Genomic DNA, 15673 nt, shown 5'->3' on the forward strand with positions numbered 1-15673 from the left:
AACCTGTTTTAGTTGAACAAAATGTTCCAGGGTTGAAAATTAAAGTTTGAAAACTTTTGCACTAGATCTATAACCTCATAAGACTGATAAAATTGAGGCTGAACTCCCTTGAGATAAAGGAGTAAGCCTGGGGGTGGGGGCAGGGCTGGCTGGCGTCCCAAGTGGGTAAGCCCACACGCAGAGAGAGGCTTGCTCTGTGCCAGGCATCCTCCCAGGCTTTATGTAACACCTCACTGAATCCTCAGAACACCCTTGGGGTTGAGACTAGTATTTCTCCCATTTTGCAGATGAGGAAACAGAGGCACACAAGAGTTAGGTCACTTGCCCAAAGTACATGGCTAGTAAAGGTACAGCTGGGACTTGAATCCATATAGACCAAGGCCAGAGCCTTCGTGCCTCCTCATTGGGCATATGGCTTCCCTGTCTGGGTAGATGGGAGCCTCTCATGAAAAGTCCCTAAGGTGTTGCTGCTGCTGCCTGGGTGCTTCTCTTGGTGGCGGTGGGGGTGGGGGAATGGGATCCTGAGGGTCTGCTGCCTGAACTGATCATCTGACACATGGGGCTGTAACTAGCTGTGCAACCTTGACCAAGTCCATTGACCTCTCTGGGCCTCAGTGTCTCCATCTATAAAATACAGAGTTCTAAGCACTGCCACCCATACCTTCCCCCTCTGGTGTTCACTTGAGGGATGACCCACTTGGAAACTTAGGCATAGGTTGCTTAGTAACTAAAATCAAGGTCTTGGCTGAATAGAATGGAAAGTGGGGAGGACAGGCTAGCATCATGCTAGCTGATGCCACACAGCAGTCTCTTGTCTTAAGAGGCTGAGTGCTGTGACCTATCCCACCCCATCCTACCTCCCAATCAAGGTGGCCTGGCCCTTTAAGAGCCTTGGGATGGGGATGGAGGTTGGGGAGGGACTTTAGGAAGGCCATCCTGAAAAGGAAACTGCCTAAGGACTAAATCAGACCTGGAGTTTCTGAGGCTAACACATACTCATTGTTCTGGAAGCTGCTAAATGATGACCAAATAGTAGGGGTCTTGGCCAAGGCCTCAGGGCCCCACTGGCCCCAGGTGGATGCTCTGCTTCAAGCCAGTCCACCTTAGTTCCACTTCCTGTGCCCCTCCTGAACCCTATACCACTTCTGCTCCCTGAAGTGTGGGAGTCCATGGACCTAGGAGGAGGGAGCTTCTGAAACTATGGCCTCAGGCCTGACAGGACAGGGCACGGAGATGGCTGCCCTGTGTGGACAGCTCCCCCTGCTGTCTGTGAAATTCCACTGTTAGCAACACATTCCTTTGGGTCTCAAGCGTTTGGTCTCCTTAAAACTCATCGTAACCTTAACCAAGTGAAAAATCCCCTGGTAAAGGAAGCCACTGTCATCACCAACACCTTAGTAGGTCTGATTCTGGACTCAGGAGCAGCTGAGTGCAAGGATTCCTGGGTAAGGGCACTGAGGGTGTTCATGCATGCTGTAGAGAGTTGGATAAGACCCTTCTCCTTGGGGCCAGGATTTCTCCTGGGTACAACAAGGTGCTGGGAATAGTGACCATGTAAGACTGGAATTGGGGCATTGGAGAGGTGGGCGTGGGCTGTGAGGATCGTGTGGCCTCAGGCTCAGGGCACAGAATCTCACACCCATGCCCACCCAACAGGCCTGTGCCTCGCATCCGAGCCAGCTGGATTCCAGAGAGCCCCTGTTCCCAGTTCCCTTCCCCACCACCAACCTGGAGCTTATTATAGTAGTTGTAATAATAGAAGCAGTACAGCGCAGGTTTATTGAGCACTGGCTGTATAACAGACATGATATGCATGCCTTATCTCTTTTAACCCTGGCGGAGAGGAGGACTCCAGACAAGCAGGCAGGCTGACTTAGAGGTACATGATTGGGCCCCAAAGCGGGTGAGTCCCCTCCCCTAATTCCCTTCCTCCGGGCACTCAGCCTGGTACATTACATCCGTGTGCCCCTCTGGAGGGCTCTGGGCGCCTTCCTAGAGCAGGGTGAGGGCTCACTGCTAGGAATGCTCAGGGGGTTGTCTGGTAGGAAGGCCAAAGACAAGCCTCCCCTCTTGCTGACTGTGGGCGCAGGTGCCCAAGGGCTATTTCTGGGCCTGAGTAGACTGAGGAAGGGGAGGGGATGGGCGAAGCCCTCGGCATCACGATAGTTTCTAGTTACCGAGCACACACTCCGTGCCAGGTTATGTGCTAAGTGCTTGATACAGCACCTTATTTAATCATCGCAGCAACTGGGAAATAAGTACTATTATTTCACAAACAGAGAAAGTGAGGCACAGAGAGGTTACATGCGCAGGGGTTTCCAGCTAAGGGATGGAGCTATGATTTCTAAAGGTACCGGGGTCTCCATTAGAAGGAAAATGGGGAGCAGAGCAAGCTAACTGTCAAGCTGGTTTGGAATCCAGGATGGTACCTGCGGTCAGAGTGAGGGCGCATGGCCGGAGTTCACAGTTCTAGGGGACCAGGCCCTATTACTTCCAGCTTCACTGGCTCTGCTAGGAAAGAGAAGAATGAAGCTAGCAGAGGCCCGGGCCCTGAGGCAGAGGGATGGACTCTTTGACTCCCCAGGACTCCCACCAGCCAGGCTGTATCCCTGGCCCATGTACCTCCAATCCAGAGACAGCACCTCATCCCATAACCGAGGAATAAAACAAGGGAGCGACACTTCCCCTTCTGCTGAAAAGCTTGCCTTCATTTTCTCAAAAATAAGAAATTGTTCTTCCAAAAAAGGGAAAAACATCAAGCAAGGCTGTCAATCTCAGGCCTCAGACAAATGCAATGCAGTTGAGACCTCTCTCTCTTTCCAGTGCCTTCTCCCCCTTTCCCAAAGTCACTTACTGTATATATATACACGCATGCTGTCACAGGCTTTGAGATGCAAATTGCAGCAAGCAGAAGGCAGCTTGAAGAACAAAGAACGATTGAGGGAAGATCTGAAAGATGGATTTGGAAAAGGCTCTCTGAATTCCTTGGGAGAGGGGCGACCTCTCTGCAGAGGAGAGCAGGGATGACGATTTGGGACTTTTTTATGGGAGAGAGGATTGAGAGGCCCAGTGCTGACTGTGGGGAGTGATGGGGAGGGAGTGTTACAGAAATCCAGAATGGAAGCCAAGGCTCTGGATGAGCAAAGAAGTCTGGTTTGATTACAGTCTTCAGCACTGAGCTAGGCACTTTTCCCCTCGTCCTTTTAACATTAGGCCTCAAACGTACTGTGAGTCACGGAGCTAACAGGTCTGCCAACATCCGGGTTCGTTCCAGAGCAGCTAGGTAGGGCAGTACTGTTCTAAGGGCTTTAAGGGGAGGATGCAGCCCCCCTTCAGTCCGGGAAGCCCCTGTAGGGCACCACATTGTCCCTGGAGCCTGGAGGGGAGGGGCTCCCAGGACCAGCAAAGAGAAAACCCTGGCTGGGGAGATGTGGCACAGTGCCTCTGGGACCTGGCCTCAGGTCAGCCCAGTGCCCAGTTGCTAAGCACCTACTGTGTGCAGGCCCTGTACAAATCAGACATGTCCCCACTCTCAGGGGCTCTCAGTCTAATCAAGGCAGCTAACTGGACTGCAAGCTCCATGCAGATGGAGACTGGTCTTATTTACTGTGGCATCCCCAATTCTAGAACTGCGATTGAAAGAGCAGGTACTCAATAAACATTTATAAGATGGATGTGTGAGTGAGTGGGTCGGTGGGTGGATGGATGGGTGGGTGCGTGGGTAGATGGATGGATAGGTGAGTGGATGGATAGCTGGATAGATGGATGGATGAGTGGGTGGGTGGATGGACAGATGGATGGACTAACCATCTAGAAAAGAAGTAAGCATGTAGACAGCACTCTAAGCGATAGACACAAAATGCCTCCGATGGGTATTGGGATGGGGAAAGCTTCATGGAGCTGGCCTCATCTGAGTTGGGCCTTGAGGGATGAGAAGCAGCCATTCTTATATTCTCCACAGTGCCTACCAGCACACAAATGAGGACCTATTTGCATAAGATGATGTCAGAAGGGAACAGAATTGTGAGAGCTAAATTGAACTCTAGAGATCATGTGGTCCAACCCCATCATTTTGCAGATAGGAAAACTAGGGCACAGGAAGGTTAAGTGACTCACCTAAGGTCACACAGTAACTATGTGGCAAGGCAGAGATTCCAGCAAGGTCTGTTTGCTTTTAGAGCCTGATCTCTTAGCCCCGTCCTGTGCTGCTCTCCTGCTCCAGGGCTCTGCTCTCCTCACTGAGATGCCTGGTGGAATTTTGCTACCATTTCTGCTGCAGCCCAGCTCCACCACCCACCCCTGCAGGGCTGGGGAGACCAGGAGCAACTGCTCAGCCCTGGTTAGGCCTCTACCCTTGAATACCACAGACAGGGGAAGAAGCAAGAGGAGGCCACATTGATTGGGTTGGGAGAGGACAATACAGCATCCCAGCCCCAAGACCCAGGGGTAAATGTTCCACCACCAGGTTGTTGAGACTAAACAGACATGAAGGGGGAAAGTGGAGGCCATAAGGCTTACACAGGGAGGAGGAGTGACCCCTCTCTGGAGACCAAGTCCAGCATCCCAATCCCAGAATTGGGTTATTTGCATTATATGAAGCTAAATCTGAACGTAAATTAACCAGGGACTCCAGTTTCTGGAGAATGCAATAATGCCCATCATTTTGAACTGCTGGCAGGAAGCAGTTAAGATGGACCTATTCCATAGCTCCCTCCACGCACCATGGAGTTGGTTCCTTGAACAAGATATGGGCAGGACCCTATAGGGAACTCCCACCTGCCTGGCCCACCAATGGGATGCCCCCTGCACATTTCAGAGACAAGGTCTGATGCTACTTGGGTCCCCAGTGTCTGGCACGGGGCTGGGTGCCGAGTGCACGCCCCATGACTGAAGGAGTAACGCTCTCTTGTGTGGTCCCCTGTTCCAGGACGCCTTCCCTCACCTCTCCTTGCTGACTAAAATTGTTGCTTCCGTCCTTCAGAGAGGAAGCTTCCCCACTGTCTAGGAAATATCTGCTCTGATGGCTTCCAGAAAAGATGGACACATGAGGCATCAGCACATCACAGGCGCTCATAAAGTACTGGCTGAATTAATGTTCAAGGAAATCCTTGGACATGTGGAGACATTCAAACGACAGTAATAATAATACAAGGTACATCTGGAGACACGCCTCTCCCTAACCCTCTGTAAAGTGGTCTGGCATGTGGCTGGGGGAGCCCTGGCCTTAAATTCTGCCACTTGGGTGCTGTACAGTCTCCAAGGAGTCACTTGACTTCTCCAAGGCTCTGTTTTGTCATCTATAAAATGGGAAGAATAACTACTTTCATCATGGGACTTGAGGTAAGATTCAAAAAGAGCTGGTATGTTAGACCCTCAAAAGCTCCCCAGGTGATTCTAGTAGACAACCAGGGCTGAGGACTGCTGGGTTACGGGGAAAACCCAGACGCCTGATGTCCATGCCAGGTTTCTTTCCTTTCTCCCAGGTGCCAGGGAGGTAGTAGGTAGCTGGCTAAAGCTTAGGCATGCCAGGCTCGGCTTCCAGCTTCGGCCTTCTTGCGGCCTGGATGTGGACGGGGCAGGCAGGCGGCCCTGACGGAGTGCAGCAGGAAAGGGGCCGTGTACCTGGGGAGGCCCAAGTGGTTAATCAGGCCTCTGGGCACCGTGCCTGGTCTCTGGAATATTCATAAGGCCCCTCCAGCTGTGCCAGGCAATCAGGGTGCTGATTGCTCCCCCATCTGCAGCTTAACATTCCACTCCAGAGAGGAGAGAGCTGGCGGCTGAACGTTAACTAGGGAAAAAACCGGCTCTGGACTTCGCAACAGCAGCCTGAACAAGAGCCCCAGGAAAGACAAATCCAGTCCTTCGAGATCTGCCGGCCTGGCCCGAACTTATCCATCCCCCAGCGTCACAGGCAGTGGAAAGAGTCGCGGGTTCAGAAATAAGTGAGCTGGTTTCTGGTCCGGCTCTGCAGCCTGTTTCCCCAGTTGTAACATGGGGATGGCTCTACCAAACCCCCCAAGAGGATTGATGAAGACAGAGTTTCTTGGACTGGAGTGCTGTACAAAGGCAAGGCATCATCATTGCTTGTAGGTGTTGTGGGCATGATTCCTACCCTGGGGAAAAGTTTTTAATCACAAATATTGAAGTCTCAGGCAAGCTGGCTTTAAGAGAAACTGAACAAAGGAAGAAAAGCTCTTGGAAGAGTCAGCCTCGGGCTCGGCCTCAGGGCAGGGATTTGGGGGTGCCAGGCTTGCTATTCTCCTCTGCCCCAAACCTCTCAGAGAAGCAAGAAAGGAATGGGAAGGACATTTGACAGTAGACGGCCAAAAATTCAGAAAAGAACTACAAAAGCAGACAGTGTCCTGTGGCCTTCTGGTTGCTCAGGAAAAGTGTCTGGACCCAAGCAGTGCAGGGACAAAAGTGTGCCACCGTGAGTTCACAGCTCACGAGTAACGCTCTAAGCAATGATTAGGACTCACCAAGATACGGCCAAAATCTTTCCTGTGTTTGTGTTGAATAATACAGGAAACTGTTTTTAGAGAGATTTCTATCTAAACGGAGGGAGAAAAAAACTGGAGCTAAAATAATATAACCTTCTTCCTAGAAAACCGACCAACGTGGAACAGCTCATGTCTCCTGCTGACAGACAATGAGGGTCCTGAACTTGGCATTATTGTTATTGCTGTTTGTTGCTGCCCCCCCTCTATCCCCAAGACCAGCCGGCCCACAGCAGTGTGCTCAGCCCTGACCACAGGGGGCAGGAGACTGACAGCCTTGGCCCAGGCAGCAGGGGAAGGCAAGAGTCGGCCTGATTCTTAAGCAGCCCCTCTCTGGGCTGCTCCCTGTTCCGCAGAGTCTCAGACATCAGGGTCCTGCCTCAGACTAAAGGAACTGTTCAGATCCAGGAGCTGCCTTGCCCCTACCCTCCAGCCCTTCACCCTCACTCTGGGTACTTGTATCTTGCTAGCATTTTCTCCAGCCAGCTCAGAAGCACGTGTTCCTCTGGAAGAAAACATTTGTCACATACATCAAATGAGTGCTGAGCTCCTACTCTGGGTTATTTGTTCTCTGAAACCTCACAGGTTCCCTCTTCATGTCAACAAATTGCTTTTCTTTCTTTTTTTTTCCTAAAGTATAAAACATTAAGTGTTCATCTAAAAAAAATTTAGATAATATAGTTAAGGAAAAAGAAGAAAATGAAAGCACACTCATGATCCCAATACTCAGAGATAACCACTTTTAACGTTAAGTGTGGGACTTCCCTGGTGGCGCAGTGGTTAAGAATCCACCTGCCGAATTCTATCAAACATTTAGAGAAGAGCTAACACCTATCCTTCTCAAACTCTTCCAAAATATAGCAGAGGGAGGAACACTCCCAAACTCATTCTACGAGGCCACCATCACCCTGATACCAAAACCAGACAAAGATGTCACAAACAAAGAAAACTACAGGCCAATATCACTGATGAACATAGATGCAAAAATCCTCAACAAAATACTAGCAAACAGAATCCAACAGCACATTAAAAGGATCATACACCATGATCAAGTGGGGTTTATCCCAGGAATGCAAGGATTCTTCAATATACGCAAATCAATCAACGTGATACACCATATTAACAAATTGAAGGAGAAAAACCATATGATCATCTCAATAGATGTAGAAAAAGCTTTTGACAAAATTCAACACCCATTTATGCTAAGAACCCTCCAGAAAGTAGGCATAGAGGGAACTTACCTCAACATAATAAAGGCCATATATGACAAACCCACAGCAAACATCATCCTCAATGGTGAAAAACTGAAACCATTTCCACTAATATCAGGAACAAGACAAGGTTGCCCAATCTCACCACTATTATTCAACATAGTTTTGGAAGTTTTAGCCACAGAAATCAGAGAAGAAAAAGAAATAAAAGGAATCCAAACCGGAAAAGAAGAAGTAAAGCTGTCACTGTTTGCAGATGATATGATACTATACATAGAGAATCCTAAAGATGCTATCAGAAAACTACTAGAACTAATCAATGAATTTGGTAAAGTAGCAGGATACAAAATTAATGCACAGAAATCTCTTGCATTCCTATACACTAATGGTGAAAAATCTGAAAGTGAAATTAAGAAAACACTCCCATTTACCATTGCAACAAAAAGAATAAAATATCTAGGAATAAACCTACCTAAGGAGACAAAAGACCTGTATGCAGAAAATTATAGGACACTGATGAAAGAAATTAAAGATGATACAAATAGATGGAGAGATATACCATGTTCTTGGATTGGAAGAATCAACATTGTGAAAATGACTATACTACCCAAAGCAATCTACAGATTCAGTGCAATCCCTATCAAACTATCACTGGCATTTTTCACAGAACTAGAACAAAAAAATTTCACAATTTGTATGGAAACACAAAAGACTCCGAATAGCCAAAGCAATCTTGAGAAAGAAAAACGGAGCTGGAGGAATCAGGCTTCCTGACTTCAGACTATACTATAAAGCTACAGTAATCAAGACAGTATGGTACTGGCACAAAAACAGAAATATAGATCAATGGAACAGGATAGAAAGCCCAGAGATAATCCCACGCACATATGGTCACCTTATCTTTGATAAAGGAGGCAAGAATATACAGTGGAGAAAAGACAGTCTCTTCAATAAGCGGTGTTAGGAAAACTGGACAGCTACATGTAAAAGAATGAAATTAGAACACTCTTTAACACCATACACAAAAATAAACTCATAATGGATTAAAGACCTAAATGTAAGGCCAGACACTATCAAACTCTTAGAGGAAAACATAGGCAGAACACTCTATGACATAAATCACAGCAAGATCCTTTTTGACCCACCTCCTAGGGAAATGGAAATAAAAACAAAAATAAACAAACGGGACCTAATGAAACTTAAAAGCTTTTGCACAGCAAAGGAAACCATAAACAAGACGAAAAGACAACCCTCAGAATGGGAGAAAATATTTGCAAATGAAGCAACTGACAAAGGATTAATCTCCAAAATTTACAAGCAGCTCATGCAGCTCAATATCAAAAAAACAAACAACCCAATCCAAAAATGGGCAGAAGACCTAAATAGACATTTCTCCAAAGAAGATATACAGATTGCCAACAAACACATGAAAGAATGCTCAACATCATTAATCATTAGAGAAATGCAAATCAAAACTATAATGAGATATCATCTCACACCGGTCAGAATGGCCATCATCCAAAAATCTACAAACAATAAATGCTGGAGAGGGTGTGGAGAAAAGGGAACTCTCTTGCACTGTTGGTGGGAATGTAAATGGATACAGCCACTATGGAGAACAGTATGGAGGTTCCTTAAAAAACTAAAAATAGAACTACCATACGACCCAGCAATCCCACTACTGGGCATATACCCTGAGAAAACCATAATTCAAAAAGAGTCATGTACCACAATGTTCATTGCAGCTCTATTTACGATAGCCAGGACATGGAAGCAATCTAAGTGTCCATCGACAGATGAATGGATAAAGAAGATGTGGCACATATATACAATGGAATATTACTCAGCCATAAAAAGAAACGAAATGGAGTTATTTGTAGTGAGGTGGATGGATCTAGAGTCTGTCATACAGAGTGAAGTAAGTCAGAAAGAGAAAAACAAACACTGTATGCTAACACATATATATGGAATCTAGAAAAAAAAAATGAAGAACCTAGGGGCAAGATGAGAATAAAGACACAGACCTACTAGAGAATGGACTTGAGGATACGGGGAGGGGGAAAGGTAAGCTGGGACAAAGTGAGAGAGTGGCATGGACATATATACACTATCAAACGTAAAATAGATAGCTAGTGGGAAGCAGCCGCATAGCACAGGGAGATCAGCTCGGTGCTTTGTGACCACCTAGAGTGGTGGGATAGGGAGGGAGATGCAAGAGGGAAGAGATATGGGGTCATATGTATATGTATAACTGATTCACTTTGTTATAAAGCTGAAACTAACACACCATTGTAAAGCAATTATACTCCAATAAAGATGTTTTTAAAAATAAATAAATAAAAAAAATAAGCATTAAAAAAAAAAAAAAAGAATCCGCCTGCCAATGCAGGGGTCACGGGTTCGATACCTGGTCTGGGAAGATCGCACATGTTGCGGAGCAACTGGGCCCGTGTGCCACAACTACTGAGCCCGTGTGCTGCAACTACTGAAGCCCGTGCACCTAGAGCCCATGCTCTGCAACAGGACAAGCAACTGCAATGAGAAGCTCGCACACCGCAACAAAGTGTAGCCCCCGCTCGCCACAACTAGAGAAAGCCTGGGTGCAGCAACCAAGACCCAACACAGCCAAAAAAAAAAAAACAACATTAGGTGTCTTTTCCAAATAGGTGGATGGCTAGATAGATATTTTTCAACGGGATTAATCAGATTTTACCTTTTTTTTCCCTCAGTTAACAGTGGGTGATAAATTTTTCTCTCGTTAAATATTCCCCTGCATCAGTGGTTCTAAAAGTATTGTCTGGGAACCCTTGGAGATCCCCAAGACTTTTTCAGGGAGTCCGTTGGGTTAAAACTATTTTCATAATAATACAAGACATTATTGGCCTTTTCACTCATTCTCTCAGGACTGTACAGTGGAGTTTTCCAGAGGCTGTATGATGTGTGATATTGCAACAGGCTGAATGTAGAAGCAGATATGCAAATCCAGCCATCTTTTACTAAGCCAGACTAATTTAAAGAGATTTGCAAATGTCATTCTTCTCATTAATCTTTTTTAGAAAATATAATTATTTTTCATAAAAATATGTTTTTCGGGAGTACGTAAAATGGGTTTATTGTTAGGTGAATTAACAAATGCATATTTTTGAAATTCCTTTTTTTTTTTTTTTTTTTTTGCGGCTTGTGGGATCTTATTTCCCCAACCAGAGATTGAATACGGGCCCTTGGCAGTGAAAGTGCAGAATCCTAACCACTGGACTGCCAGGGAATTCCCTGAAATTCCTTCATTTTTATTTTGAATATGCTAAATATTAATAGATACAGCCATATAAGCAAAAGCTCTTTGGGGTTCTCAAAAATGTTTAAGAGCGTAAAGTGATTCTGAGGCTGAACACTTGAGAACAACTACTCTACACCATCACCTTTGGCGACTGCATAGCACCCCTTTCTGTGGATGGCCCCTAATTTGTTCATCCATTTCCTTATTGAAATGGGTTGCTTCCAATTTTCACTACTATAAAAGTGCCGCACAAATCATCGAGTACCTACGTAAAGTGAAAACTTCCTGGAATGAGAGAAAACAACAGAAACCAACTGGAAGGGTGAGCCATCACTATTAGTCCATTATTAATCAAATTAAACAAAACGTATCACAGGATGTGAACAAGTAAAGTTGAAAGGCTATGTGCACGTTGAATATATATGTATGTGTACAGATACATATGTTTCCATAGAGAGCAAGACTTACGCTCTGTAAAGAGTCCTTTTTTTCCTGATGTCTATGAAGTGGTTACAAAAGCTGATCATATTCTAGAGCAGTGCTACGGATGGTATGAAACTCTTTGGTGCCATTACAGAAACTGAGAGGAGTTTAGAAACTTTAAGCAATTTGAGAGAGAAATTTTATTTCTGTAGGTAGGAAACAATAAAAAATTGATGTTTGTTAAAAATGTTGAGTACAAAAATGCTGCAGACTTTAAAAAATATATACTTGAGAATATTTCTGGAATGGATTCCTAGAAGTGGAATTGCTGGGTCAATGGACATGCATCTTTAAATGTTAATAGATATTGACAGGTTACCTCCATTTACACCTCACCAAGAGTAAGATGTAAATATACCAAATGTCCTGAGAGTGTATGTGAGTGCCTGTCCTCTAACATCTTTGGCAAAACCAAAGATTATGATTCTTTTAAATCTTTTTCTACTTAGTAGGCTAAAAGTTATATTTTGTCTTCTATGAATTGCTTATTCATATCTCTTGCCCATTTTCTATTGGGTCCTTTTTCTTATTGATTTTTCTTAAATCTTTATATATTCTGGACAAGCTTCTTTTGTCTGTCATATATTGCAAATATTGGCTTGCCTCAATTATGTGGCTTGCCTTTTAATTTTGCTTACATGTCTCACTAGAGTACAAAAACTGCCTTTAAAACTTTTATTCTAAATTTATTCTAATCTATTAATCATTTCCTTTATGGTTTTATGGATTCTCATCTGGCTTAGGAAGCCTTTCCTTGTTGCATCATTTTAAAAATACTCTCCATTTCCCTCTAATACACTTGCAGCTTTTCTTTTTATTTCTTAATATTTAGATCTTCAATCCATCTGGAATTAATTTTTGTTATGGTGTGAGGCATTGACTGTTGACCTTTGTAATCCATGTAGTGGAGCATGGCAGGGTGCCGGCAATGGGCTTGAGCCCCAGTAAGAACCAGCCCATGCATTGCTGGGGACCTGTAGGCCTGCCTGCTGCAGCTGGAGCTAAGCTGGTTCCCAAGTGGACAGACATCTGAGCCCACCTGGTTCAGGAGGGGAGGCAAGCTACATTTCAGAATCCTTCCCAATGAGATAGAGCTGTTGTGGGCATCTGCAAAGTTGACAAGCAGAGCTGATGACACTCCAAGAAAGCACCAAAACATCTTTACCATGTAGTTTGGTTCTTGGAGAGCTTTCTGTCCATTATCCTCCTTGATGCCAACATCGCTATGTAGGTGGAAGGGGATTTAAGATGCCCACTTTACCATTACAGAAAATAAGGTGCAGAGGGGTTAAGTGACACGCCCGAGGTCATGCTCCCAGTGAGTGGCAGAGCCCAAATAGAACCTAGACTTCCTGCTCCCAAGTCCACAGCTCCTCCGACCTCTCTGTGCATCAGGCTCTGAGTCCCTGTCACCGCAGCTGCCCCCTTTAGTGGAAGGGAGGATCTGGCCTAAGGCTTTCCCAAAACTGTGCTCCCCCACTGTGGGCAGGTGAGACTGGAAAAATCCATCCTCCACCAGCAGCTGACGGAGGGTTTCGAGGCTTCCTTGGGCATGTACCTCCTCCTCTCCCCGAGTGTTTGGTGGAGGGTGGGAGTGATGAGTCAGGCCGGGGAGGGAGAGCTCAGCCATAAACAAGCGGGACTGACAGCGAGCACTTTCCTTGAGGCATGTGACCTCCCACGGGCCTCCGGGGACTCTGCCTGAATGGCAAAGCTTCAAATTTTCATGATCTAGGCTCTGCACATTTAATTTGCTATATTCTCGAAGGCAGCCACAGAAGGGAAGAAGCTTTTAGAGAGGAGGTGGGGGATGAGGGAGAAGGTAAATTATTTCTAGTCCCTCAATGAAGAGTTTGAAATGTTGTTTTTAATGAGTGTGTCATTTTTGCAGACACCCAGTGTGACTATGCTGGGTCTTTATCCCCTCCAGCTCCAAACCAAAGGGACACCCAGGACGCAGAATTGTAGAGCTGGGTCTGGCCTTGGAGATCAGATGATCCAATCCCTTGGGGTTAATGGGAACCCCATGTACCCCAAAGCAAGTGACTTGTCCAAGTTGGGGAAGTTCTGGGAACAGATCTCAGGTCTCCTGGATGTACTTGTTCTCTCCTTGGATATTCCGCAGGTCCCCCACCTACACTTGCTCTGGTGACTCTTGGGGAAAGCCTTGGGGAAGGCACAGACACTGGACACACGATGAGAAAGTAAAAGGTGGGGGCCAGAGAGAAACAGGGGCAACAGGCCCAACAGTGACCAAGCAGGGCTTCTCTCCACCCTGGGGCTGCAATCAGGCCTACGGAGGTACGGGTGCCTACCTGTTCCAGGGGGATGACGAGGAAGGAGCCACCTCCCGCGCTCTCAGTGACGATGGCCAGGAAGCGGGCATTGACGGCGCAAAAATGGTTATCATGCACATTCTTGGTGATGGGGATCCCGTCGAAGCAGTGCTCCCGGTTGGCCACCTTCCCGTAGACGTTCCGGAACTTGGAGCTGCGGTATTGCGGACGCCAGGACATCTGTGAGGGGCCAGAAGAGACAAGGGTCAAGCCGGGGACTGCTTCCCGAAGGGCACGTGCGGGAGGTCTCAGGGATGCAGGAGGTGAGGAAGGCCCAGTATCTGCCCTCAGGATGTGGGGAGAGGGGAAGGAACCTCCAAGAATTGGGTGCCCGGCCCTGTGCTGGAGGACTTACTCTTTCAATAAAGTCCCGCAAGAGCAAAGACTGGCATGAGGGCATCCACACGCTTCCTGCTTTCAGTATACACGCCCACACCACCTTCCAGAAAGGATGGAGGATCCTTTCACTCTCAAGGGACGTGCCACGTGATAGAGCAGACCATCCATCCAATAACATGTCTGGGCTGCCTCTTGCGTGTCAGAAACCGTGCTTAATTTCGTATGGGACGTGCAGACAGAGGAGGCTGGGTGTTCACAAAGAGAGAGAACACTTCTAATGATGAGGGGCCGGGGAGGAAGACAGCCCCTTTCCGTGCAGCAAGGCAAATGACCACCCATTATCATACGCTCCTCTGATTCTCTCTAGGGCTTCTAACCCACAAGTGCACCCTCAGAAATCTCTTAGTCCTATACATCATCACCATCATCATTATAAGCATCATCATCATCATCATCACCACCAGGCCCAGAGAGGTAAAGTGACTTGTCCAAGGCCACACAGCTAATGAGTAGGGTCATGAACACAAGTCTCCTGATTGGAAATCTGAGACTCTTTCTTATGCCAGATTACCCTTTGGAGCAAGGTTTCTCAGTGTGTGGCCCACAGGTCACCTGTATCAAAATCATCCGGGATGGGGGAGGTTTCTCAGCCTCCCACATCATTTGTTAGAAATGTTAATTCCTGGGTCCCAATCCAGACCTACTAAATCCAATATTTTGGGAATGGGGCCCAGAAAGAGGCATTTTAATCCAGCTTCCCTGCCCCAGTGAGACAGAAATACACCAAAGTTTGACAGCCCCTGTTCTAGAGAATGGAATGGTACCCCTCCCTACCCCTCACCACCCACCAACCATGACACAGGGTCCAACCGACTGACCAACTGGCCCCTGCTGCATGAGTGTCCCGTGCTGTGCACAGTGGAGAACACAGATACACAGAAGTGCATGTGTGGGTGTGTGGAGGACAGGATGGGCAGCCCACCGTGGAGTTCAGCTTTGCTGTAGGATGGCACCTCCTATGGGGAAGCCCTACAAATGGGCGCCATGGCAGATGGAGCCCAAGTAGGTGCTCTCCTGGCAGACACGCATCCAAGCTCAATGAGCAATGGCAAGTTCCCAGCCGGGGCCTGGCATTCAGTAGGAGCTCAGTAAGCGCTTTATTAAATGAACATCCTTCTGGCCCGACTTCGCCATTATCCATCCTCTCCCCTTCCTGCCAAATCTCCTGATATGCCTTGAGTCTCCCACCCCATCTCAGGACAGAAATTTCTTCAGATGAAATTTCCAAGGGGAGGAAAACAAAAGGAAATACCACCACAGAATCAGGAAACCAACCCTGGGAATTTGACTGAAAACAAAACTTTGCATCTGATTTCAATACAGCCAGGAGCTCAGCCACAAAGGCCTCTTTATTGAAGGAAGAAGTTCAGATCCAATGAGGAGAATCCCAGGGATTCTTCAGGCAAGCCCTCTTCCGGCCAGCTCTCTGGGCCTCCACCCGCCTTCTCCACTCCCCCAGGCCACTCTCCA

General features: G+C 46.8%; 1 protein-coding gene across 5 annotated transcripts in view; it reads right to left on the reverse strand.

Annotated features, from left to right (window-relative positions):
- The window catches only part of CORO2B (coronin 2B), a 141173-nt gene that overhangs the window by 57629 nt on the left and 67871 nt on the right, over nt 1-15673 (reverse strand). For all 5 annotated transcript variants that reach the window (XM_057543721.1, XM_028162721.2, XM_007197804.2 and 2 more), the window contains one exon: nt 13784-13984. In XM_057543721.1, the coding sequence (XP_057399704.1) occupies nt 13784-13984 (201 nt within the window). The remainder of the gene's footprint in view (nt 1-13783; nt 13985-15673) is intronic.

The sequence above is a fragment of the Balaenoptera acutorostrata genome, chromosome 3, assembly GCF_949987535.1.
Source record: "Balaenoptera acutorostrata chromosome 3, mBalAcu1.1, whole genome shotgun sequence".
Lineage (NCBI taxonomy): Eukaryota > Metazoa > Chordata > Mammalia > Artiodactyla > Balaenopteridae > Balaenoptera > Balaenoptera acutorostrata.